Consider the following 27,773-nt stretch of genomic DNA (forward strand, 5'->3'; position numbering starts at 1 on the left):
GACTGCCGCCGCCTCTCGCTGCCGCTGGGCCTTTATAGGCCTCACCAACGCCAGGAACTCCCGCCTCTCGGACTGCCGCCGAGCCTTTATAGGCCTCACCAACCACGAACTCCCGCCTCTCGGACTGCCGCCGCCTCTCGCTGCCGCTGGGCCTTTATAGGCCTCACCAACGCCAGGAACTCCCGCCTCTCGGACTGCCGCTGAGCCTTTATAGGCCTCACCAACCAGATTGAGGGTGAGGAAGTAGTGTCTCAAACGAGCGTACTATGCTTAAACAAAGGGGACTATAGTGGGATGAGGGCAGAGTTGGCTAAAGTAGACTGGGAACACAGACTAAACGGTGGCACGATTGAGGAACAGTGAAGGACTTTTAAGGAGCTCTTTCATAGTGCTCAACAAAAATATATTCCAGTGAAAAAGAAGGGCGGTAAGAGAAGGGATAACCAGCCATGGATAACCAAGGAAATAAAGGAGAGTATCAAATTAAAAACCAATGCATATAAGGTGGCCAAGGTTCGTGGGAAACTAGAAGATTGGGAAAATTTTAAACGACAGCAAAGAATGACGAAGAAAGCAATAAAGAAAGGAAAGATAGATTACGAAAGTAAACTTGCGCAAATCATAAAAACAGATAGTAAAAGCTTTTACCGATATATAAAACGGAAGAGAGTGACTAAAGTAAATGTTGGTCCCTTAGAAGATGAGATGGGGGATTTAATAATGGGAAATGTGGAAATGGCTGAGACCTTAAACAATTATTTTGCTTCGGTCTTCACAGTGGCAGACACAAAAACCATGCCAAAAATTGCTAGTCACAGGAATGTGGGAAGGGAGGACCTTGAGACAATCACTATCACTAGGGAGGTAGTGCTGGACAGGCTAATGGGACTCAAGGTAGACAAGTCCCCTGGTCCTGATGAAATGCATCCCAGGGTATTAAAAGAGATGGCGGAAGTTATAGCAGATGCATTCATTATAATCTACCAAAATTCTCTGGACTCTGGGGAGGTACCAGCGGATTGGAAAGCAGCTAATGTAACGCCTCTGTTTAAAAAAGGGGGCAGACAAAAGGCAGGTAACTATAGGCCGGTTAGTTTAACATCTGTAGTGGGGAAAATGCTTGAAGCTATCATTAAGGAAGAAATAGCGGGACATCTAGATAGGAATAGTGCAATCAAGCAGACGCAACATGGATTCATGAAGGGGAAATCATGTTTAACTAATTTACTGGAATTCTTTGAGGATATAACGAGCATGGTGGATAGAGGTGTACCGATGGATGTGGTGTATTTAGATTTCCAAAACGCATTCGATAAGGTGCCACACAAAAGATTATTGCAGAAGATAAAGGTACGCGGAGTCAGAGGAAATGTATTAGCATGGATCGAGAATTGGTTGGCTAACAGAAAGCAGAGAGTCGGGATAAATGGGTTCTTTTCGGGTTGGAAATCAGTGGTTAGTGGTGTGCCACAGGGATCGGTGCTGGGACCACAACTATTTACATTATACATAGATGACCTGGAAGAGGGGACAGAGTGTAGTGTAACAAAATTTGCAGATGACACAAAGATTAGTGGGAAAGCGGGTTGTGTAGAGGACACAGAGAGACTGCAAAGGGATTTAGATAGGTTAAGCGAATGGGCTAAGGTTTGGCAGATGGACTACAATGTCGGAAAATGTGAGGTCATCCACCTTGGAAAAAAAAACAGTAAAATGGATTATTATTTGAATGGGGAGAAATGACAACATGCTGCAGTGCAGAGGGACCTGGGGGTCCTTGTGCATGAATCCCAAAAAGTTAGTTTGCAGGTGCAGCAGGTAATCAGGAAGGCGAATGGAATGTTGGCCTTCATTGCGAGAGGGATGGAGTACAAAAGCAGGGAGGTCCTGCTGCAACTGTACAGGGTTATTGGTGAGGCCGCACCTGGAGTATTGCGTGCAGTTTTGGTCACCTTACTTAAGGAAGGATGTACTAGCCTTGGAGGGGGTACAGAGACGATTCACTAGGCTGATTCCGGAGATGAGGGGGTTACCTTATGATGATAGATTGAGTAGACTGGGTCTTTACTCGTTGGAGTTCAGAAGGATGAGGGGTGATCTTATAGAAACATTCAAAATAATGAAAGGGATAGACAAGATAGAGGCAGAGAGGTTGTTTCCACTGGTCGAGGAGACTAGAACTAGGGGCCACAGCCTCAAAATACGGGGGAGCCAATTTAAAACCGAGCTGAAAAGGAATTTCTTCTCCCAGAGTGTTGTGAATCTGTGGAATTCTCTGCCCAAGGAAGCAGTTGAGGCTAGTTCATTGAGTGTATTCAAGTCACAGATAGATAGATTTTTAACCAATAAGGGAATTAAGGGTTACGGGGAGCGGGCGGGTAAGTGGAGCTGAGTCCACGGCTCGATCAGCCATGATCTTTTTGAATGGCGGAGCAGGCTCGAGGGGCTAGATGGCTTACTCCGTTCCTAATTCTTATGTTCTTATTATGTACATGAGGTGGAGAAAAAAAGCAATGATTTAATGGTGCATTTTGCCGTTGTGACATTTTTTATATTTTAAAAAGATCTATGGTATTGAAAAATTTCAACTTTACTTTATTTATTAGTAATTTTGTGACTAGGACTACATAACTGTGAGCAATTCAAAGCGAGCAGTGAGATGAGCCAGTAGCAATGCTCAACACCTTCACATGTTGCCCAAAAGCTCATTTATGAACAATATCCAACAAACTGTTAGCAATATTTGAGCACTCACATGACATCCCACTATTCAATATTTTAACAGACACATTAACACATTTATTATCTGGTTAACATGGGTTAATATATCTGTTAAAATAGCAAACAGAAATATGATGGAAATGCATTAAGCATTCATACATTGATATTGCATGTTAATTTCTACACCAGTACTGGTAATGTTGTTTTAATAATTCTTTAAGATTGTTACATCTGTTGTTATGTCAGTCGTCTACTTCAATACATAATCAGAGAGAAGACATCAGGGCAGCTGTGTACCGTGACGGCAGACGCAAAACATTCCGGCTCCAAAACACATGCAGTTTCCTCATATCATCATCATAATTCATCACAAGCAGTCCCTGGGAATCGAGGAAGACTTGCTTCCACTCTAAAAATGAGTCCTTAGGTGGCTGAACAATACGAGAACCACAGACTCTGTCACAGGTGGGACAGATAGTCATTGAGGGAAGGGTTGGGTGGGACTGGTTTGCCACACGCTCCTTCCGCTGCCTGCGCTTGTTTTCTGCATGCTCTCGGCGATGAGACTCGAGGTGCTCAGCGCCCTCCCGGATGCACTTCCTCCACTTAGGGCAGTCTTTGGCCAGGGACTCCCAGGTGTCGGTGGGGATGTTGCACTTTATCAGAGGCTTTGAGGGTGTCCTTGTAACGTTTCCTCTGCCCACCTTTGGCTCGTTTGCCGTGAAGGAGTTCTGAGTAGTGCGCTTGCTTTGGGAGTCTCGTATCTGGCGTGCGAACTATGTGACCTGCCCAGCGGAGCTGATCAAGTGTGGTCAGTGCTTCGATATGTATCTCTACCAAGAACAAAGTGGCATAACAAACACGCACACATACACATATATAAATATGTAAGAAAGTGGAATTAGACTAGGTGACTGTTGGAGATAGTACAATGGCAAAGAGATACTGATCAGAAAGAAGCTGGGGAAAGAAAGGAAGCAAAGGCAAACAATATATTGGGCCCTGCAGGAAACCACTATAGGGGGGGCGGGGGGAAGAGAGAGAGAGAGAGAGAGAGAGAGCGAGAGCGAGAGAACAGACAGCGAGAGTGAGAGAGCGAGAGACAGAGAGAGCGAGAGCGAGAGAACAGAGACAGCGAGAGACAGAGAGAGCGAGAGCGAGAGAACAGAGACAGCGAGACAGAGAGAGAGCAAGAGACAGAGAGAGCGAGGGACAGAGAGAGCGAGAGACAGAGAGAGCGAGAGACAGAGAGAGTGAGAGACAGAGAGAGCGAGAGACAGCTAGAGCGAGAGACAGAGAGAGAGCGAGAGACAGAGAGCGAGAGACAGAGAGCGAGAGACAGAGAGCGAGAGACAGCGAGAGTGAGAGAACAGAGACAGAGAGAGCGAGAGACAGAGAGAGCGAGAGACAGAGAGAGCGAGAGAACAGAGAGAGCGAGAGAACAGAGACAGCGAGAGAACAGAGACAGCGAGAGAACAGAGACAGCGAGAGAACAGAGACAGCGAGAGAACAGAGACAGCGAGAGAACAGAGACAGCGAGAGCGAGAGAACAGAGACAGCGAGAGCGAGAGAACAGAGACAACGAGACAGAGACAGAGAGAGCGAGAGACGGAGAGAGAGAGAGAGACAGAGAGAGCGAGAGACAGAGAGCGAGAGACCAGAGAGTGAGAGAACAGAGACAGAGAGAGCGAGAGACAGAGAGAGCGAGAGACAGAGAGCGAGAGACAGAGAGAGCGAGAGACAGAGAGCGAGAGACAGAGAGCGAGAGACAGAGAGAGCGAGAGAACAGAGACAGCGAGAGAACAGAGACAGCGAGAGACAGCGAGAACAGAGACAGCGAGAGCGAGAGAACAGAGACAACGAGACAGAGACAGAGAGAGCGAGAGAAGGAGAGAGAGAGAGAGAGAGAGCGAGAGCCAGAGAGAGCGAGAGACAGAGAGAGAGAGAGAGACAGAGAGAGAGAGAGACAGAGAGAGAGAGAGACAGAGCGAGAGACAGAGATAGAGACAGAGAGAGAGAGACAGAGACAGAGAGAGAGACAGAGACAGAGAGAGAGAGAAAGAGAGCTGGAACGCCCTTGTCTGCCTAATTCTCTCCTGATTTTTGGAGTTCACCATTTGCACATCACACGGTGAAATCTTACTCGGAGCCGTGGATATGGAAGGTGCCATGCTATTTGAACAAGATATTTACGATATGTGCTGACGAAGGGTCATCGACCTGAAACGTTAACTCTGTTTCTCTCTCCACAGATGCTGCCTGATCTGCTGAAAATTTCCAGCACTCTGTTTTTATTTCAGATTTCCAGCATCCGCAGTATTGTGCTTTTATATTTACGATATGGTGCCAGACACGGGGGAGGATAAAACTATGAATAAACTAAAGCAGCACTTAAATTATTGCTCTTCCTCCACCCCAAAAAAATCGTGACTTTGAAATCTATTAATTTCAGCGGTGCATGACAACAAATGGAAAAAAACACAAATGAGTAGTACCATGCAAGGTTCCTGTGAAGCACCCTGTGAGGTTTTCCTACGTTAAAGGCGCTATATAAATACAGGTACAAGTTGTTGCTGCTGTAGTACTTCATCTCACCTTATCAGTGTAACTTTCTATCCAGCTTCCCCTTAAATACATCTATGCTATTCAATTCAATTACTCCATATAGTAGCATGTTCCATATTCCAACTACTCTCCAGGTATAGAAGTTACTCCCCCACAAGTGGAAACATCTTGAAGACTTTTCCAGAAATATAATAGTGTAATCCTCAGCAAATTAGCACAGGACAGCCTGGCTCCCAGCAAAATACATGTACACAGCCAGAATACTTGACTCTAAAGAATTCTATCACAAGAATTGCTTTGGTCAGCCATTACCTTATTGAATGGTGGTGCAGGCTCGAAGGGCCAAATGGCCTACTCCTGCACCTATTTTCTATTCTATGTAATAAGTTCCATCAAGATATGTAACAGATAACATATTTTGTTTCCAGCGATCACAGATGCTAGAGATAGAATGAGTATCTGTTGAGGTAGAATGAAAGACATGCAAGAATTGTCAGTTTAATTTTGGTCAGTCTCACACATGTACAAAGCCAAAACCAACAAGGGATCCTTATTCAGATCTACATCTAAACTGCACTTATTATTTCATATCATAAATACACAAAAGTATTTTTTCAGCTTGTTACTATTTTTGAAAATGATTGAATTGATTGCATTAGGTGCAAAAGACCCAATGAAAATGAATAATGAGAATATATTATTGGCAATAATTGACATCTGGCATTGGAGTATGAAATGGCAGGAAATTAATTTGCATTCTCGAGCAGAAGACCATGCAGTTTACACAGATTGGATTTTAAGAAAACACAGAACTAAAAGTATTTGATCAACATTATTAAAAAATAAAATTGAGTCCATCCAGACATCGAAGCAATCTGCAAATAAACTGGACATTGATTCTGATGAAGAAATTAAATTCAAATTCACCTCATCAGATAAATATATCTCGGAAAATGACAAAATACAAAGGCACTATACTCTGTAATAAAAATATAAATGTCTTTGAGAGAATGGTGAGCAGACGTCGATCTAATGCTGGAATTTTTATTGTCTGAATCTGAACAGCTGAACGAGCAATGAAGCAGTAAAGTGTCAGAATTCCTCAGTGAGATGTTCCAATTACTGCCATAGATCATCCCCACCTCACAACATGCCATGTGCAAACGAGCAGCCCGACTGCAAGATGTCACAAATAATCCAACACCTTCTCATTTTAAAGGCAAACTATTTTGTTGTGGCCATCATGCTAGTATCAAATATTCATTTAATTTAATTCTAAAGTATTATGTTCTTAACATAAAGACTATCCAAAATACATTCTCTTGCTAATATCCCGTGGATACATTGAACTATTTCTAATGCTGGCCTATTGTACTGCATTAAGAACACCGTAAACCCAATGGAAGGGGGCAGCAGCCTTCCAGGTGGAAGGTAGAAAGGCATCTGCATGAATTTTAGAGGGAAGAAAACATCTAGGCTGAGAAATTAGTTAGCCCCCGAAAACGGACGCATGGATTGCGATGCATGAACTTCGTGCTGTCTGCTCATTTCCAATGTTTGCGGCGATCAGACCAGCGCTGAAAGTGCTGCTGAGCGGCTAATTGCTCAGCAGGGGGCCCAGGTTCATGCAAGGCTAGCACCACTTAAAGCTAGCCTGCACTACTGAAAGGCAGTCTGCACCTCTTAAAAGAGAGGTGCATTCTGTCTGCAGCAGATCACTGAACTGGCTGGGGAAGGCAGTGAACAGCAACTAATGATGGCGTAACAGGGGAGAGAATGTGCACCAAGCACTGGAGGTCTTGGTGCAGGAGGTACTGTTCCACCGGGGGAAAGGCGCCCCAGGCAATTGTGTAAAGTGCAGTACAAGCAGATAGCCGCTGGGGTGACTATCAGCAGTGGAGCCCCGAGGATGTGAATGCAGTGCAGAAAGAAGCTTAATGACCTCACACGGCTGGTCAAGGTCAGTGAATTCATCTTCAAATGCCATATCCCACCATCTGCACCATTAGCCTCAAACACTGCTCAATGCACTGCCCATTCATCTCTACCAAAAACAGCTCATATCTCACATTCATAGCTTCACCTCACCCTCACACACAGCCACATCAGATTTAACTGCTGTTTGCTGATGTTTAATTTCAATCCCTTAATAAGTTTTGTGTCTTCTCTGGTGGGATGACGAGGCAGGCAAAGGGCACCGCAGTTTGATAAGGTATGCCCGTGTTGCTACTGCAAGCTGTGGTGGGGCGGAGTGCAGTGCTAATCCCCGCATAAGTCTCAAAAACAGTAGGATACAAAGCATGGCAGAAGACAGCGAAGGAACTGAACTCCAGCTGTACTGTCCAATGTAAATGGATGCAATGCTGGAAGAAGCTCACTGACCTCGCCAGATGAGACAAAGTAAGGCATCAGATGGCTATGCTTCTCAACTAAAGAGGCGATTTATGTGTGCACCTCAACACATTCTGCCTGTCACAATCTCTCTTATTTCGCATGTGCCCTGAAAGCCTTTAGTCTTCATCCTTCTAAATCTTCTTTCAGCGTCAATCTCACAGCACAAGCATGCTCATTTGCTAGACGCTCCCAAGCACTAGTGCCTCCTCATCCACTTGAAGCACATTTTTATCTTACCAGTCCCTTACTGAAATAGGCTTTTTCGGTGTCACTTCTCCGTGTTCTAGCCCTCATCCCCATTTAATTCCTTACAGAGAAAAGCAGCCCACAACAGAAGGCAGTGCCTCCATAAGGGACCTCACCCACTGTGGAGCAGGCTACCTCCATCCACCAGAGGGACTAGTGTGGAATTTTGATTACCTTGCAGCAATATAAGCTTTTAAAGTTAAAATATATTTTTCGAGAAGACTTTTTAGGTCTATTACTCCTGCTATTAGAACCTGCAGCTGACACTCCAGTGTGGGATGCTCTGGAGGAGAGGCTTGTTGATGTCAGTGCGCTGCACCAGGTCGAGGTGGGGATAGGATCTGCCCTGTACTTCCCAATAAGTTCCCAATTCACTTACAAAGAAAAAAATCATCAGGGGAGTCACATATCTTATGCTTGACACATTGACAAAGAAAATTGAACAGTTCACCTGCTCATCATCCTGAAAAATAATTCTTGGTGTGAAGGGGTCTGAAGAAGCAAGAAAATGCCTGGCAAAAGCATGAGAAATAAAATGATCGTGCTTAGCCAGAACTATTTCTCAAAGGAAGAGATCAGGTATATAGTGGGGTGCCGCCTGGATCGGTGTTGGGGCCTCAACTATTTACAATCTATATTAATGACTTGGATGAAGGGACCGAGTGTAATGTAGCCAAGTTTGCTGATGATACAAAGATAGGAGGGAAAGCAAATTGTGAGGAGGACACAAAAAATATGCAAAGGGATATAGACAGGCTAAGTGAGTGGGAAAAAATTTGGCAGATGGAGTATATTGTGGGAAAATGTGTGGTTATCCACTTTGGCAGAAAAAATAGAAAAGCAAACTATAATTTAAATGGAGAAAAATTGCAAAGTGCTGCAGTACAGAAGGACCTGGAGATCCTTGTGCATGAAACACAAAAAGTTAGTATGCAGGTACAGCAAGTAATCAGGAAGGCAAATGGAATGTTGGCCTTTATTGCAAGGGGGATAGAGTATAAGAGCAGAGAAGTCCTGCTACAACTGTACAGGGTATTGGTGAGGCCACACCTGGAGTACTGCATATAGTTTTGTTCTCCGTATTTAAGGAAGGATATACTTGCATTGGAGGCTGTTCAGAGAAGGTTCACTAGGTTGATTCCCGAGATGAGGGGGTTGACTTATGAAGATAGGTTGAGTAGGTTGGGCCTTTACTCACTGAAGTTCAGAAGAATGAGAGGTGATCTTACTGAAACTTATAAGATAATGAGAGGGCTCGACAAGATGGATGCAGAGAGGATATTTCCATTCATAGGGGAAACTAAAACGAGGGGACATAGTCTTAGAATAAGGGGCCGCCTATTTAAAACTGAGATGAGGAGGAATTTTTTCTCTCAGAGGGTTGTAAATCTGTGGAATTCTCTGCCCCAGAGAGCTGTGGAGGCTGGGTCATTGAATACATTTAAGGTGGAGATAGACAGACTTTTGAGCAATAAGGGAATAAAGGGTTATGGGGAGCGGGCAGGGAAGTGCAGCAGAGTCCATAATCAGATCAACCATGATCTTATTGAATGGCGGAGCAGGCTCGAGGGGCCAGGTGGCCTACTCCTGCTCCTATTTCTTATGTTCTTATGTTCTTCAATCGCACTGGTTTCTTTCACTATACAGCTCCACGGTTTGACTCAGGTGTTCTTTCATACAAGTACGACAGACAAGAGGCAATGGGCCCCATCTATTAATTAAACCTCCTGAAGGCGAAGTGCAAGGAAATCGAGTATTTTTTGCTTTGCATCTACTGACAGTATCAAATATTCTCGTCTGAGATATGGCAAGAGATGCATTAAAGAGCTCTCCTACATTGCCATACTTAACTTCAAACATACAAGAAACTCACAACTATTTATATTCATATGCAGACATCTACATCAAAAGTAAGTATTTTCATTCCAATTCTAAAAATATGGGGAGAAAAATTGCAGTCGGCGGCTTCCTTCGTACCTGAAAAAAATCTACGAAAGTACCTGGTGGTCCCAAAGGAACGCAAGATTCCAGTCGGCGGCCTAGATTTGTTACGCAGCAAAACACAGCATAATAAATAAATAAAACACCTCACATATTTAAAATTAATTGAAATTAAATGTAATTAAATGTTTTAGAAAAAATATACATTTTGGGAATTTTTTTTGTGTGTTTTAATAGGGTTAAAAATAAACTTACCTTAATGGGCAGGGTTTTTAACATAAAAATTAAATGTTTAAATTAAATTTTCATATGTTTTAAAAGTGTTACGCTGGTAAAAGTAAGCTATGCGCCTGCTTTTACCAGGCGTAAAAGTTTGAAGGACATTTGCTGGGCATGAGTTGGGTAAATAGCCCAAACTCTCCCGCGCGGATGTCCTTCTCCCGGCGACGTGGAGGATCTGTACGGAGAAACCTTGACAGATCGGAAAAGCTGAATTGTGGCGCATGCACATCGCGCACCAAGAACGAGCTTTTGCGAGACTTCGTACGGACCCGGTGAAGCCGGAATTTCCGGTCCATGGTTTACCCAGAATGCTTATAGTAACTGTACTACTGAAATTGCTAAATACCTTATATTTTGAACCTTCAAATCTTTCTCCTGAAGGAGTAGCTCTAGCTCCTTCAGCTTTCGCTTGCGTTTTTGCAGCTGCATCTTCTCAGAGTAGCTCAGGCCTTTCGCACCAGTAGGATCAACAGCCTCGGCATCTTCCTCCCTTAAAATATAATGATTATTATTATTAATAAATCTAAATTGAAATACAATATGACAATTTTGTCAACCGCTTACTCAATTTGCAGCATTATATTACATCAGATACAGTCTCTGAAAAGAAAACTACAAGTAAAGGTAGCCAAAAGTACTCAAGCCCTGATTTTATATGGTGGCGAGGGGCCCACGAGGCAAGCACCTGGCTTACTCAGCTCACCGACTTGAACCCTGGGCCATTTTAACATTTTAAAGGAAAGTGGAGTTGAGCTAGATGATCAGCCATGATCTTATTGAATGGCGGAGCAGGCTCGAGGGGTTGAATGGCCGACTCCTGCTCCTATTTCTTATCTTATCTTCTAACTCCTGGATCTCAATTAAATATACCAGGTCCGAACCCGGCATCAATGACGCCAGGAGTCGTGCAAGTACGGCCAGAGGTTGCAGCCGGGCTCCCGCAAAACTGTCAGTCAGCTAAGTGGCGGGTGGATGGAGGGGGGAGTACAAGGTTTTAAAAATTCTCATCCTGATTTTCAATGATTGAAATATGATTATTTCCATGGCCTCGCCCCTTCCTATCTCTGTAATCTCATCCAGCATCACAATCAAGCTTTTGGTCACCTGCCCTCATATCTCCTTATGTGGCTCAGTATCAAAGTTGGTGTGAGAACACTGCTGTGAAGCGCCTTGAGACATTTTACTACATTAAAGGTGCTATATAAATACAAGTTGTTGTTGTTGTTGAAACACAATGACAATATCTCTCCCTGGCTCAATATCTTTGCTATCTTCAGACTAACTGATGACTGGCATTACGTCAGTCAAAATACATAATTCAAAGTCCTTTCGCAAAGGGCTTTAGACAATTGTATCTCTCATAATTACTTTAAGATACGAGCCATTCACAGGTTGGCAATTACACAGGATATTTATCCAGACATGCACATCTGCCACTTCCAGTAAAAATCAAAGATATCCTTCCAGATATAAAAGGGGTCAGAGGGTCTAGTAAGAAGGAGGAACTGAGGGAAATCCTTATTAGTCGGGAAATTGTGTTGGGGAAATTGATGGGATTGAAGGCCGATAAATCCCCAGGGCCTGATGGTCTGCATTCCAGAGTACTTAAGGAGGTGGCCTTGGAAATAGCAGATGCATTGACAGTCATTTTCCAACATTCCATAGACTCTGGATCAGTTCCTATGGAGTGGAGGGTAGCCAATGTAACCCCACTTTTTAAAAAAGGAGGGAGGGAGAAAACAGGGAATTATAGACCGGTCAGCCTGACATCGGTGGTGGGTAAAATGATGGAATCAATTATTTGGAAAGAGGTGACATGATAGGTCCAAGTCAGCATGGATTTGTGAAAGGGAAATCATGCTTGACAAATCTTCTGGAATTTTTTGAGGATGTTTCCAGTAGAGTGGACAAGGGAGAACCAGTTGATGTGGTGTATTTGGACTTTCAGAAGGCTTTCGACAAGGTCCCACACAAGAGATTAATGATTGGGGGTAGTGTGCTGACGTGGATTGAGAACTGATTGCCAGACAGGAAGCAAAGAGTAGGAGTAAATGGGTACTTTTCAGAATGGCAGGCAGTGACTAGTGGGGTATTGCAAGGTTCTGTGCTGGGGCCCCAGCTGTTTACATTGTACATTAATGATTTAGACGAGGGGATTAAATGTAGTATCTCCAAATTTGCGGATGACACTAAGTTGGGTGGCAGTGTGAGCTGCGAGGAGGATGCTATGAGGCTGCAGAGTGACTTGGATAGGTTAGGTGAGTGGGCAAATGCATGGCAGATGAAGTATAATGTGGATAAATGTGAGGTTATCCACTTTGGTGGTAAAAACAGAGAGACAGACTATTATCTGAATGGTGATAGATTAGGAAAAGGGGAAGTGCAACAAGACCTGGGTGTCATGGTACATCAGTCATTGAAGGTTGGCATGCAGGTACAGCAGGTGGTTAAGAAAGCAAATGGCATGTTGGCCTTCATAGCGAGGGGATTTGAGTACAGGGGCAGGGAGATAATACTACAGTTGTACAGGTGAGGCCACACCTGGAGTAATTTGTACAGTTTTGGTCTCCTAACTTGAGGAAGGACATTCTTGCTATTGAGGGAGTGCAGCGAAGGTTCACCAGACTGATTCCCGGGATGGCGGGACTGACATATCAAGAAAGACTGGATCAATTGGGCTTGTATTCACTGGAGTTCAGAAGAATGAGAGGGGATCTCATAGAAACGTTTAAAATTCTGACGGGTTTAGACAGGTTAGATGCAGGAAGAATGTTCCCAATGTTGGGGAAGTCCAGAACCAGGGGTCACAGTCTCAGGATAAGGGATAAGCCATTTAGGACCGAGATGAGGAGAAACTTCTTCACCCAGAGAGTGGTGAACCTGTGGAATTCTCTACCACAGAAAGTTGTTGAGGCCAATTCACTAAATATATTCAAAAAGGAGTTAGATGTAGTCCTTACTACTAGGGGGATCAAGGGGTATGGCGAGAAAGCAGGAATGGGGTACTGAAGTTGCATGTTCAGCCATGAACTCATTGAATGGCGGTGCAGACTCGAAGGGCCAAATGGCCTACACTCCTGCACCTATTTTCTATGTCTATGTCTATCGCAGCCTGTCTTTTTGCGCCTGGCCTAAGTATTAAACTGACTAAATTAAAGAGAACACCATCCAAATAGAAAAATGCCAAGAAATTATTCAAAAGGAATAATGTGTCTAAAGTGACTTTTTTGCATCACAGACTGTAACGTATATTCTATCCAGCTTGAAAAAAATTCCTTCACAGTACTGAACTATTGCATTGTGTATAATGTGGCCAGTAATAAAGAATTCAAAAAAAATCATGTATCATGGATAAAAACGTTTAATTTTTGTCACATCTGCAGAATATGGGGACATAGGAACAAACTGGCAAAAATAAGTTGAGAACTGATGTCAGGAGGCACTTCACACAAAGAGCAAGTCATTCCTTGCAATTGTCCACTGGATAGAGCAGCACAGACACACATTCTGGGTTAACTGAAGAGTCAGGGGATGCTGTTGGGAGAGGAGTAAATTGAAGATTTTTGTGGAAAAATGGGCTAGATGGGCCAAATAGCGTTCTTCATCTCTCTTTTTCTTTGGATTTACCCCCTGAGCTGAATGATTTACAAAGTATATAATAGAGGAATAAAATAACTTGCATTTAATCAAACTGCAGCCTTCATCTTCCCAGTGAGTCAATATGCAATTGGTATAGTCTATTCCTAGTTATTTAAGTCATTTTTAGCACTAAACACTCAGCTTAGCCAATAATTTGAATAAAGTAATGTGAATAACACAGCAAAGTGGGAATTTATAAAAATCTGAACTAGCAGATTATTCAAATGAAGAGTAGATTACATTTTGTAAGATTTTACCCATCAAGCTACAGTGAAATAGTACAGATACCACACATGAATACAATACATATTCTAGTATTTAAAAAAATGCAGAGTTGAATAAAATCATGTGTATTATATAAATGTATGGTTTTCTGATTTCCAATCAGGGTGTGTTAAAGTGTAGACCACTGGGAGATGTTAGAGACTGGCAGCTGTCCCATTATGCATGGAAAGTCCTCTGGCATGCAAAACTGTGCTGGGAGCAGGAATTTGAAAGATCTACCCTAAAATGCTTAATTATAACAAACCAATAATGTGTGACTATTTCTAGTCAGAAAAGAGTAACGTTTAAACAGAAATAGTTCTGATTACTAAGTCAAATGCAATAGAAATGTAATAATGTTCGATTCATGAAATATAAAAAAACCACGTGAGCTTTTCACCTGTAGTTTACAGTATCGAATCCTATATCTATATTACAACTTGCAATATACTCCCAGCTCCTGGACACCCACAGTCGTGTCTGTGGGAGTGTTAGCATACATACACCCCTCCAGGAGAAAGCAATGAAATTAATTTCAGCAGCAATCAAAGGTACTAACCTTCTCAGTTCCTGCTTTTGCCTGCCTGGATTGAGCACCGTTTTCTCCACTTGGTGCGCTTGAAAACCATTTTTGCTTTTTGTCCAACAGAAATGCAAATGTATAATTCAGTTATCCTAGAAATCCTGTGGCTTCTATCCACTCCACTCATTAAATGCAGTGGGAAAAGGGGCTTGCAGTGCCTTTCATAGATTTGCTTTACTATTATAGAAACATTAATTTAAGATGGCCACCAGGGTGGCAGCTCCCTAGGGAGCTCCCCTGCCAAAACAATGTGTCCCTCGTCATCTTCCGTCATCCGACAACTTTTCACCCTCAACTTCCCCCCTCCCACTGTCCAAACTTCCCCTAGACTTAATAGACCCTAATAAGAGGTCCATTTTCTTAATAGTTTACTTTAAACTCTAATTCTACAAATCCCACAAATTCGGGCCTACCTCAGGCATGAACCGTCCCTCCAAATGCCCATGCCTCTCATTGGCGACGACGATGGCCAGACTACCAGCGACCGAGCCTCCTGGGCCTCTTTCTTCGACGTCGACTCAGGTGCCCCACCCGATCCCTCATCCTCGGCGACGCCCAGCGAGCCAGGTGAGCCTCCGCCCAGGCGATCAGGCCCCCTCCAGCAGCGATCGGACCCCGCCTCCCCGCAATGGCGATCGGGCCCCTCCAACGGCGATCGGGCCTCCACCCCTCCACCCCTCCAACGACGATCGGGCCATTCCCAACGACAACCGGACCCCCTCCAGCGGCGGTCGGGCCTCCTCCAGCGATGGCGGCTGGGCCTCTCCTCCTTAACGGTGATCGGGCCTCGTTCCCTTCAGCGAAGACTGGGCCTCCCCTTCCCCACTGGTGACCTGACCTCTTCTCCCCCAGCAAGTGGGAAGTACCATGGCTGTGACCACCCTGACCTTCCACACTGAACTCCAGCGGATCGCTGAGCCTCTCAATGCCTGCCCCCAACCAAGCAGCAGGCCACCTACCATCAAGAGCGCTACTCAGCGCCGAGCTTACGACCCGCATCTCGCCGTAGGCAACTAGGCTCATGCAGCAGAGCCTGGTCTCCAGTCATCTTGGACCCCCTTGCCACTGGACCAAGACCTTGCTCAGCTAAGCCCGTGTGGCAGTCGGTGTGCAACGACCACGCCACGCTAAAAGAACTCACGCACAGGCATCTTCCACTCATCTAGAAACATTAATCATTTCCACCTTTGGTGTTGCAATATAGAATGAAGCAATCAGTAGCATGAATACTGGAGAGCAGATTACATTTTGAAGTAAAAACATTCAGAAGGTTTGAAAAAAATAGTTTCTTGTATCTCATCTATTTAATGTTGGAAGTTCACAACCAAAATTAATCTGGCAGTCCACAGTAATTAATTTAAATAAATGCACTTAAATTGTTTTAGTTTAGGACCAGTTTCTCTGGAAGACAACTGGTTGCATAATCCATTGTCAGAACTGCTTATATTGATATAGCAGATTTTTTAAATGCTGCAAAGGAAAGCCACAGAAAGCCTTGGTATGACTGACTACCTCAATATAGGAACAGGAGTAGGCCGTTCAGCAAATCGAGCTTGTTCCACCACTCAATTAGATCATGACAGATGTGTGTCTCAACTCCATCTACCTGCCGATGTTCCACAACCTTTGATATCCTTACAATAACCCACTGAGGTCAGCAACTCACCGTGTCATTTCAGGGTTATCATCGCCTGGAATCCTGCTGTCACTGTCCAAGCTGAGCGCATCATAGTCACAAAGCTGTTCTTGCATCCCTTCAATAAAAACAGAACGTTTCAAAATTTATCAGGCAGCGGACTGAAAATTTAAAGCAACTGTATGACAAAGATTGTTCTTTTAAGTGCACTTCGCTTTATATAACAGTTTCTTCAGTACTTCATAGAAACATAGAAAATAGGTGCAGGAGTAGGCCATTCGGCCCTTCTAGCCTGCACCGCCATTCAATGAGTTCATGGCTGAACATGCAACTTCAGTACCCCATTCCTGCTTTCTCGCCATACCACTTGATCCCCCTAGTAGTAAGGACTATATCTAACTCCTTTTTGAATATATTTAGTGAATTGGCCTCAACAACTTTCTGTGGTAGAGAATTCCACAGGTTCACCACTCTCTGGGTGAAGAAGTTTCTCCTCATCTCGGTCCTAAATGGCTTACCCCTTATCCTTAGACTGTGACCCCTGGTTCTGGACTTCCCCAACATTGGGAACATTCTTCCTGCATCTAACCTGTCTAAACCCGTCAGAATTTTAAACGTTTCTATGAGATCCCCTCTCATTCTTCTGAACTCCAGTGAATACAAGCCCAGTTGATCCGGTCTTTCTTGATATGTCAGTCCCGCTATCCCGGGTGTTAGATCTCTTAATTTCCAATGAAATACGAACTCCGATTGTAGTTTTAACTTTTTAATCTTGGCAGAGAGCAACAATCTGCTGGCTGATTGCCAGTTCCTTTGTCTTACTGAAACCACATGGTCAAAATGGCTGTACTTATACCTGGATCAATTTACAGAAAAGAATTCGCCTTCTTTGACCTTATTGGCTCACTACCCAAGGGTCCTAAAATGTCAAGTTGATTGATGGCTTAATGCAACATGCTACCACTCACGTAGCATCTCTGACTTGTTGTCTGTGAATTTTCACAGCCTGTCTAAATGCAGCCTGTTTGAATTCTCTATCACCGGGAATCAGTCTGGTGAACCTTCGCTGCACTCCCTCAATAGCAAGAATGTCCTTCCTCAAGTTAGGAGACCAAACCTGTATAAAATACTCCAGGTGGGGCCCCACCAAGGCCCTGTACAACTGTAGTAACACCTCCCTGCCCCTATACTCAAATCCCCTCGCTATGAAGTCCAACATGCCATTTGCTTTCTTAACCGCCTGCTGTACCTGCATGCCAACCTTCAATGACTGATGTACCATGACACCCAGGTCTCGTTGCACTTCCCCTTTTCCTAATCTGTCACCATTCAGATAATAGTCTTTCTCTCTGTTTTTACCACCAAAGTGGATAACCTCACATTTATCCACATTATACTTCATCTGCCATGCATTTGCCCACTCACCTAACCTATCCAAGTCACTCTGCAGCCTCATAGCATCCTCCTTGCAGCTCACACTGCCACCCAACTTAGTGTCATCCGCAAATTTGGAGATACTATATTTAATCCCCTCGTCTAAATCATTAATGTAAACAGCTGGGGCCCCAACACAGAATCTTGCAGTACCCCACTAGTCACTGCCTGCCATTCTGAAAAGTACCCATTTACTCCTACTCTTTGCTTCCTGTCTGCCAACCAGTTCTCAATCCACGTCAGCACACTACCCCCAATCCCATGTGCTTTAACTTTGCACATTAATCTCTTGTGTGGGACCTTGTCAAAAGCCTTCTGAAAGTCCAAATACACCACATCAACTGGTTCTCCCTTGTCCACTCTACTGGAAACATCCTCAAAAAATTCCAGAAGATTTGTCAAGCATGATTTCTCTTTCACAAATCCATGCTGACTTGGACCTATCATGTCACCTCTTTCCAAATGCGCTGCTATGACATCCTTAATAATTGATTCCATGATTTTACCCACTACCGATGTCAGGCTGACCGGTCTATAATTCCCTGTTTTTTCTCTCCCTCCTTTTTTAAAAAGTGGGGTTACATTGGCTACCCTCCACTCCATAAGAACTGATCCAGAGTCAATGGAATGTTGGAAAATGACTGTCAATGCATCCACTATTTCCAAGGCCACCTCCTTAAGTACTCTGGGATGCAGACCATCAGGCCCTGGGGATTTATCGGACTTCAATCCCATCAATTTCCCCAACACTATTTCCCAACTAATAAGGATTTCCCTCAGTTCCTCCTTCTTACTAGAGCCTCTGACCCCTTTTATATCCGTAATGTTGTTTGTGTCCTTCTTAGTGAATACCGAACCAAAGTACTTGTTCAATCGGTCTGCCATTTCTTTGTTCCCCGTTATGACTTCCCCTGATTCTGACTGCAGGGGACCTACGTTTGTCTTTACTAACCTTTTTCTCTTTACATATCTATAGAAGCTTTTGCAGTTCGTCTTAATGCTCCCTGCAAGCTTCCTCTCGTACTCTATTTTCCCTGTCCTAATCAAACCCTTTGTCCTCCTCTGCTGAGTTCTAAATTTCTCCCAGTCCCCGGGTTCGCTGCTATTTCTGGCCAATTTGTATGCCACTTCCTTGGCTTTAATACTATCCCTGATTTCCCTTGATAGCCAAACAGGGATGTACAATTGTTGTAATTCATCTATGCGGTCTCTAAATGTCTGCCATTGCCCATCCATAGTCAACTCCTTAAGTATCATTCGCCAATCTATCCTAGCCAATTCACGCTTCATACCTTCAAAGTTACCCTTCTTTAAGTTCTGGACCATGGTCTCTGAATTAACTGTTTCATTCTCCATCCTAATGCAGAATTCCACCATATTATGGTCACTCTTCCCCAAGGGGCCTCGCACAACGAGATTGCTAATTAATCCTCACTCATTACACAACACCCAGTCTAAGATGGCCTCTCCCCTAGTTGGTTCCTCAACATATTGGTCTCGAAAAACATCCCTTATGCACTCCAAGAAATCCTCCTCCACCGTATTGCTTCCAGTTTGGTTAGCCCAATCTATATGCATATTAAAGTCACCCATGATAACTGCTGCACCTTTATTGCATGCATCCCTAATTTCCTGTTTGATGCCCTCCCCAACATCACTACTACTTCTATTGAGACACTACGGCATTTCTGTGACCACTGTATTTACTGAGGCATTCGCACATGTTGAATGACAATTTTTCTTTTTTTTTTTAATTTAAGTAAATGCCACACTGGAGTCTGGCTTAGTCCTAACTTGCACCGAGTTCTGCCTCCTCGCACCGAGTCCTGCTCACCCATCACCCTTGTGCTCGCTGACCTATATTGGCTTCCGGTTAAGCAACACCTCGATTTCAAAATTCTCATCCTTATTTCAAATCCCTCCATGGCCTCGCCCCTCCCTATTTCTGGAATATCTTCCAGCCCCACAACCCCCCGAGATATTTGTGCTCCTCTAATTCTGCTCTCCTGAGCATCCCTGATTATAATCGCTCAACCATCGGTGGCCATGCCTTCTGTTGCCTGGGCCCTAAGCTCTGGAACTCCCTCCCTAAACCTCTCCGCCTCTCTTTCCTCCTTCAAGCCACTCCTTAAAACCTTTCTCTTTGACAAAGCTTTTGGTCACCTGCGCTAATTTTTATCGCCTAATACTCCTGTGAAGCGCCTTGGGACGTTTCACTACGTTAAAAGCGCTATATAAATACAAGTTGTTGTTGGAGTAAGTACAATGGGCGAAGATGGTTCTGAAAACTATTCAGAAAGCTTAGTCAAGTATTTGAATACAAATATTCCTGAAGGCATTCCTTCATGCCATCTGGGAATACAAAAGAATAACAGTTGTCTGATGAAAGAAGGCAAGTTAGTTTTGAAAAGCCATCAAAAGTACTATTCCTCTTCCATTCTTCCTTTACTTGCTTGATAACAAAATACAAATTAGTCCACCAGTGCTTATGCTCTACTTTAGCATATCTGCCCTGTAGAAATCCAAGTGCACAATTCTGTGTTACAGTCATTTGCACATATGTTGCCACAGGGCTCCGATGTAAATCCAAATCCAAATCAGTGATATCATTTGTATCTATATGATGTTAATTTGCAATCACCCTGTGGTAGAAATATTTTAAATAAGTACTTGATAAAGGTTCATTTCTAAAATCTTTCCAGCAAAAATGAAATGTACATATATAATTAGAAAATACACTTACTGATTGTAGTTTGCTTTCTGTAATACAAAATTCTGTAATAAAATGTCCAAATGAAAAAGTGTATAACGATAAACATGTCTGAAAAGATATGGACATTTCCTCAGAAATTGAAATGTAATATTTACATTTGTAAATTAAATTAGGCATATTTTGTCAGTGATTTTTGTCAAATTTTCTATCTTACATTTGGAAATGTGTGAAATGTCTTGTGCAATAATACTGCCTTGGCAACAGCAAAAAAACAATTTAAAAATTTACTCATGCAGTAATATATTGTTAATATTTATGTAATAAAATAACATTTGGTTATAGAACAATCCAAATGGTGAGGAATGCAGGTCAGATTTGGTGCAAAGACAATAACCGCAGTTGAACAACTACAGCAACAGAGGAAGGCTGTGCTTCGCTGTCAGTTAGTGCTCGCTAATCGCAGGGTCGAAAATCTTTCAAACCAATTGTGTCACTTACCTCGGAAAGGGCATGGGTGAGAAACTAGCGAGAGATGGCAGTTCAGAGCTAGGATGGGAGGAGCTGGGGGGAGATATTGTTATATAGGTATACATGTACTACTCTGTACAGCCACCAGAGGGCTCATCCTCTGGAGTCCCAAGGGATCCCATAATTTACGCACAGGTATTTAAGGAGGCTTCACAGGTTAGAGAGGCACTCTGGAGACCTGCAATAAAAGACTACGGTCACACTTTACTTTGAGCTCACAGTGTTCAGTCTGACTCTTTCTCCATACACAACAACTGGCAACGAGATACAGATAGCGAACCCAAAGATGCAGAGAACAGTGGGCATCCTGGAGAAATTTTCAGAGGGAGATGATTGGGAAACTTTTGGGGAGCGACTCGACCAATACTTCATGGCCAATGAACTAGATAGGGAACAGAGCGCTGCCAAACGAAGGGCGATCCTCCTCACCGTCTGTGGGGCACCAACATATGGCCTCATGAAGAATCTGCTCACTCCAGCGAAACCCACGGAGAAATCGTACAGCGATTTGTGCACACTGGTCCGAGAGCATTTGAACCCGAAGGAAAGCGTTTTGATGGCGAGGTACCGGTTCTACACATACAAAAGGTCTGCAGGCCAGGAAGTGGTGAGTTATGTTGCCGAGCTGAGACGCCTTGCAGGGCATTGCGAATTTGAAGGACATTTGGAGCACATGCTCAGAGACTTTTTCGTACTTGGCATTGGTCACGAAACCATACTTTGCAAACTTTTGACTGTAAAGACCCCAACCTTGATTAAGGCCATAGCGATAGCCCAGGCGTTCATTGCCACCAGTGACAATACGAAGCAAATCAGCACACAAGTGCTGCTACAAGTACTGTGAACAAAGTGAGGTTGTTTTCGAATCGTAACGTACAAGGCAGGTCATACATACCTGCAGCTGCACGTCCGCGGATGACTCAGAGTCCACCATCAAGGGTGATGAATGTTGGCGCTGTGGGAGTGATCATCGTTTCCATTCCTCCCGATTCAAAGTGTACATTTGCAAGGGCTGTGGAACAATGGGACACCTCCGAGTGTGCAGGCGAGCTGCCAAGCCTGTTAAACCTCCAAACCACCATGTTGCAGAGGACAGATTCACGGAGGATTACGATGAACTAGAGCCTCAGATAAAGGAGGCAGAGGTACATGGGGTGCACACATTCACTATGAATCGTCCCCCGATAATGCTGAATTTTGAACTAAATGGACTCCCAGTGTCAATGGAGCTGCACACGGGCACGAGCCAGTCCATCATGGGCAAAAGGACTTTCGAAAGATTGTGATGCAACAAGGCCTCAAGGCCAGTCTTAACTCCAGTTCACACAAAACTAAGAACTTACAAGAAAGAACTGATTCCTGTAATCGGCAGTGCTATCATAAATGTCTCCTACGATGGAGCGGTGCACAAGCCAAGAATCTGGGTGGTACCGGGCGATGGTCCCACGTTGCTCGGCAGGAGCTGGCTGGGAAAAATACGCTGGAACTGGGACGACATCCGAGTGCTATCGTCCGCTGACGAAACTTTGTGTGCCCAGGTCTTAAACAAATTTCCTTCGTTGTTCGAACCAGGCATCAAGAAATTCCAAGGAGCAAAAGTGCAGATCCACCTAATTCCGGGGGCGCGACCCATCCATCACAAGGCAAGAGCAGTACCGTACAGGATGACAGAAATATGGTAGACCATAATATGGTAGAATTCTTTATTAAGATGGAGAGTGACACAGTTAATTCAGAAACTAGGGTCCTGAACTTAAGGAAAGGTAACTTCGACGATATGAGGCGTGAATTGGTTAGAATAGACTGGCAAAGGATACTTAAGGGGTTGACTGTCATATGAGGAGAGACTGGATCAACTGGGCCTTTATTCATTGGAGTTTAGAAGGATGAGAGGGGATCTCATAGAAACGTATAAGATTCTGACGGGACTGGACAGGTTAGATGCAGGAAGAATGTTCCCGATGTTGGGGAAGTCTAGAACCAGGGGACATAGACTTAGGATAAGGGGTAGGCCATTTAGGACTGAGATGAGGAGAAACTTCTTCACTCAGACAGTTGTTAACCTATGGAATTCCCTGCCGCAGAGAGTTGTTAATGCCAGTTCATTGGATATATTCAAGAGGGAGTTAGCTATGGCCTTTACAGCTAAGGAGATCAAGGGGTATGGAGAGAAAGCAGGAAAGGGGTACTGAGGGAATGATCAGCCATGATCTTATTGAATGGCGGTGCAGGTTCGAAGGGCCGAATAGGTACTCCTGCACCTATTTTCTATGTTTCTATGAGAGAAAGGGTAGAGATCGAACTAGACCGGCTGCAACGTGAGGGCATCATTTCATCGATCGAGTTCAGCGAGTGGGCCAGTCCTATTGTCCCAGTCCGCAAGGGAGACGGCACCGTCAGAATCTGTGGTGATTACAAAGTAACTATCAATCGTTTCTCCCTGCAGGACCAATACACACTACCAAAAGCCGACGACCTCTTTGCAACGCTGGCGGGAGGAAAGACGTTCACGAAGCTGGATCTGACTTCAGCCTACATGACGCAGGAACTGGAGGAATTATCGAAGGCCCACACCTGCATCAACCTGCATAAAGAAGGGTAACTTTGAAGGTATGAGGCGTGAATTGGCTAGGATAGATTGGCGAATGATACTGAAGGGGTTGACTGTGGATGGGCAATGGCAGACATTTAGAGACCGCATGGATGAACTACAACAATTGTACATTCCTGTCTGGCGTAAAAATAAAAAAGGGAAGGTGGCTCAACCGTGGCTAACAAGGGAAATCAGGGATAGTATTAAAGCCAAGGAAGTGGCATACAAATTGGCCAGAAATAGCAGCGAACCCGGGGACTGGGAGAAATTTAGAACTCAGCAGAGGAGGACAAAGGGTTTGATTAGGGCAGGGAAAATGGAGTACGAGAAGAAGCTTGCAGGGAACATTAAGACGGATTGCAAAAGTTTCTATAGATATGTAAAGAGAAAAAGGTTAGTAAAGACAAACGTAGGTCCCCTGCAGTCAGAATCAGGGGAAGTCATAATGGGGAACAAAGAAATGGCGGACCAATTGAACAAGTACTTTGGTTCGGTATTCACTGAGGAAGACACAAACAACCTTCCGGATATAAAAGGGGTCGGAGGGTCTAGTAAGGAGGAGGAACTGAGGGAAATCCTTATTAGTTGGGAAATTGTGTTGGGGAAATTGATGGGATTGAAGGTCGATAAATCCCCAGGGCCTGATGGTCTGCATCCCAGAGTACTTAAGGAGGTGGCCTTGGAAATAGTGGATGCATTGACAGTCATTTTCCAACATTCCATTGACTCTGGATCAGTTCCTATGGAGTGGAGGGTTGCCAATGTAACCCCACTTTTTAAAAAAGGAGGGAGAGAGATAAAAGGGAATTATAGACCGGTCAGCCTGACATCGGTAGTGGGTAAAATGATGGAATCAATTATTAAGGATGTCATAGCAGTGCATTTGGAAAGTGATATGATAGGTCCAAGTCAGCATGGATTTGTGAAAGGGAAATCATGCTTGACAAATCTTCTGGAATTTTTTGAGGATGTTTCCAGTAGAGTGGACAAGGGAGAACCAGTTGATGTGGTATATTTGGACTTTCAGAAGGCTTTCGACAAGGTCCCACACAAGAGATTAATGTGCAAAGTTAAAGCACATGGGATTGGGGGTAGTGTGCTGACATGGATTGAGAACTGGTTGTCAGACAGGAAGCAAAGAGTAGGAGTAAATGGGGACTTTTCAGAATGACAGGCAGTGACTAGTGGGGTACCGCAAGGTTCTGTGCTGGGGCCCCAGCTGTTTACACTGTACATTAATGATTTAGACGAGGGGATTAAATATAGTATCTCCAAATTTGCGGATGACACTAAGTTGGGTGGCAGTGTGAGCTGCGAGGAGGATGCTATGAGGCTGCAGAGCGACTTGGATAGGTTAGGTGAATGGGCAAATGCATGGCAGATGAAGTATAATATGGATAAATGTGAGGTTATCCACTTTGATGGTAAAAACAGAGAGACAGACTATTATCTGAATGGTGACAGATTAGGAAAAGGGGAGGTGCAAAGAGACCTGGGTGTCATGGTACATCAGTCATTGAAGGTTGGCATGCAGGTACAGCAGGCGGTTAAGAAAGCAAATGGCATGTTGGCCTTCATAGCGAGGGGATTTGAGTACAGGGGCAGGGAGGTGTTGCTACAGTTGTACAGGGCCTTGGTGAGGCCTCACCTGGAGTATTGTGTACAGTTTTGGTCTCCTAACCTGAGGAAGGACATTCTTGCTATTGAGGGAGTGCAGCGAAGGTTCACCAGACTGATTCCCGGGATGGCGGGACTGACCTATCAAGAAAGACTGGATCAACTGGGCTTGTATTCACTGGAGTTCAGAAGAATGAGAGGGGATCTCATAGAAACATTTAAAATTCTGACGGGGTTAGACAGGTTAGATACAGGAAGAATGTTCCCAATGTTGGGGAAGTCCAGAACCAGGGGACACAGTCTAAGGATAAGGGGTAAGCCATTTAGGACCGAGATGAGGAGGAATTTCTTCACCCAGAGAGTGGTGAACCTGTGGAATTCTCTACCACAGAAAGTTGTTGAGGCCAATTCACTAAATATATTCAAAAAGGAGTTAGATGAAGTCCTTACTACTAGGGGAATCAAGGGGTATGGTGAGAAAGCAGGAATGGGGTACTGAAGTTGAATGTTCAGCCATGAACTCATTGAATGGCGGTGCAGGCCAGAAGGGCCGAATGGCCTACTCCTGCACCTATTTTCTATGTTTCTAACACGCACAAGGCTCTTTTTATTTATAACAGATGCCCCTTTGAAATCCGATCAGCGGCGGCGACATTCCAGAGAAACATGGAAAGTTTACTGAAGTCTGTCCCGCACACCGTGGTCTTCTAGGACGACATCTTGGTCACAGGTCGGAACACAGACAAGCACCTGCAGAACCTGGAAGAGGTTCTTAGTCGACTCAGGTTAAAACACTCGAAGTGTATTTTCCTGGCGCCTGAAGTGGAGTTCTTGGGAAGCAGGATTGTGGCGGACGACATCAGGCCCACCAATGCGAAGACAGAGGCAAGCGAGAACACACCGAGGCCAGAGAACGTAACGGAGCTGTGGTCATTCCTGGGACTCTTGAACTACTTTGGTAACTTCTTACCGGGTCTCAGCACACTGCTAGAACCACTACATGTCTTACTACGAAAAGGGGACGAATGGGTTTAGGGCAAACGCCAAGAAAATGCCTTTGTAAAAGCGAGAAAATTATTATGCTCAAACAAATTGCTTGTGTTGTATGATCCATGTAAGCGTTTGGTACGAGCATGTGATGCGTTGTCATATGGCGTCGGGTGTGTATTGCAACAAGCTAATGATTTCGGGAAACTGCAACCGGTTGCTTATGCATTCAGGAGTCTGTCTAAGGCCGAGAGAGCTTACAGTATGATTGAAAAAGAATCGTTAGCATGTGTCTATGGGGTAAAGAAAATGCATCAATACCTGTTTGGGCTAAAATTCGAATTGGAAACTGACCATAAGCCAATTATATCCCTGTTTTCTGAGAGTAAAGAGATAAATACCAAGGCATGGGCCCGCATCCAGAGATGGGCGCTCACATTGTCCGCATACAACTACGACATCAGCCACAGGCCAGGCACAGAAAACTGCGCCAATGCTCTCAGTAGGCTGCCACTGCCCACCACGGGAGTGGAAATGGCGCAGCCCGCAGATCTAGCCATGGTTATGGAAGCATTTGAGAGTGAGCAATCACCCGTCAAAACCTGGACAAGCCAGGACCCCTTATTATCTCAAGTCAAAAGCTGTGTGCTTCACTGGAGCTGGTCCAGTGTCCCAGTGGAAATGCAGGAAGAGATAAAGCCGTTCCAGCGGCACAAAGATGAAATGTCTATACAGGCAGACTGCCTTCTGTGGAGCAATCGAGTAGTGGTCCCCAAGAAGGGCAGAGACACCTTTGTCAATGACCTCCACAGTACCCACACAGACATCGTAATGATGAAAGCGATAACCAGATCCCACGTGTGGTAGGCCGGTATCGATGCGGACTTAGAGTCCTGCGTTCACAGATGTAATACATGCTTGCAGTTAAGCAATGTACCCAGGGAGGCGCCGCTAACTTTATGGTCTTGGCCCTCCAAACCGTGGTCTAGGGTACACGTCGACTATGCAGGCCCGTTCTTGGGTAAAATGTTCCTTGTGGTTGTAGACTCCAAGTGGATTGAATGCGAGATAATGTCGGCTAGCACGTCCGATGCCACTACTGAAAGCCTGCGGGCCACGTTTGCCACACATGACTTACCCGATGTCCTGGTGAGCAACAATGGGTCATGTTTTACCAGTGATGATTTCAAAGAATTCATGACCCGTAACGGGATCAAACATGTCACATCTGCCCCGTTTAAACCAGCGTCCAATGGTCAGGCAGAGAGAGCAGTGCAAACCATCAAGCAAGGCTTAAAGAGGGTAACTGAAGGCTCACTGGAGACTCGCCTATCCCGAGTCCTGCTTAGCTACCGCACGAGACCACACTCACTCACTGGGATCCCACCTGCTGAACTGCTCATGAAAAGAGCACTTAAGACAAGGCTCTCTTTAGTTCACCCTGATCTATATGAACACATAGAGAGCAGGCGGCTTCAACAAAGTGCATACCATGATACCACAAATGTTTCACGCGAGATTGAAATCAATGATCCTGTATTTGTTTTAAATTATGAACAAGGTCCCAAGTGGCTTCCCGGCACTGTTGTGGCCAAAGAGGGGAGCAGGGTGTTTCAGGTCAAACTTTCAA

At 44.4% G+C, this 27,773-nt stretch overlaps 1 protein-coding gene across 2 annotated transcripts in view; it reads right to left on the reverse strand.

Annotated features, from left to right (window-relative positions):
* Positions 1 to 27,773, reverse strand: part of cfap74 (cilia and flagella associated protein 74) — a 224,664-nt gene that overhangs the window by 185,118 nt on the left and 11,773 nt on the right. For both annotated transcript variants that reach the window (XM_070860623.1, XM_070860622.1), the window contains exons 3-4: positions 16,302 to 16,389; positions 10,496 to 10,639 (exon numbers count right to left, since the gene is read on the reverse strand). In XM_070860623.1, coding sequence (XP_070716724.1) covers positions 10,496 to 10,639; positions 16,302 to 16,389 — 232 coding nt within the window. The remainder of the gene's footprint in view (positions 1 to 10,495; positions 10,640 to 16,301; positions 16,390 to 27,773) is intronic.

The sequence above is a fragment of the Pristiophorus japonicus genome, chromosome 18 (genome assembly GCF_044704955.1).
Source record: "Pristiophorus japonicus isolate sPriJap1 chromosome 18, sPriJap1.hap1, whole genome shotgun sequence".
NCBI lineage: Eukaryota > Metazoa > Chordata > Chondrichthyes > Pristiophoridae > Pristiophorus > Pristiophorus japonicus.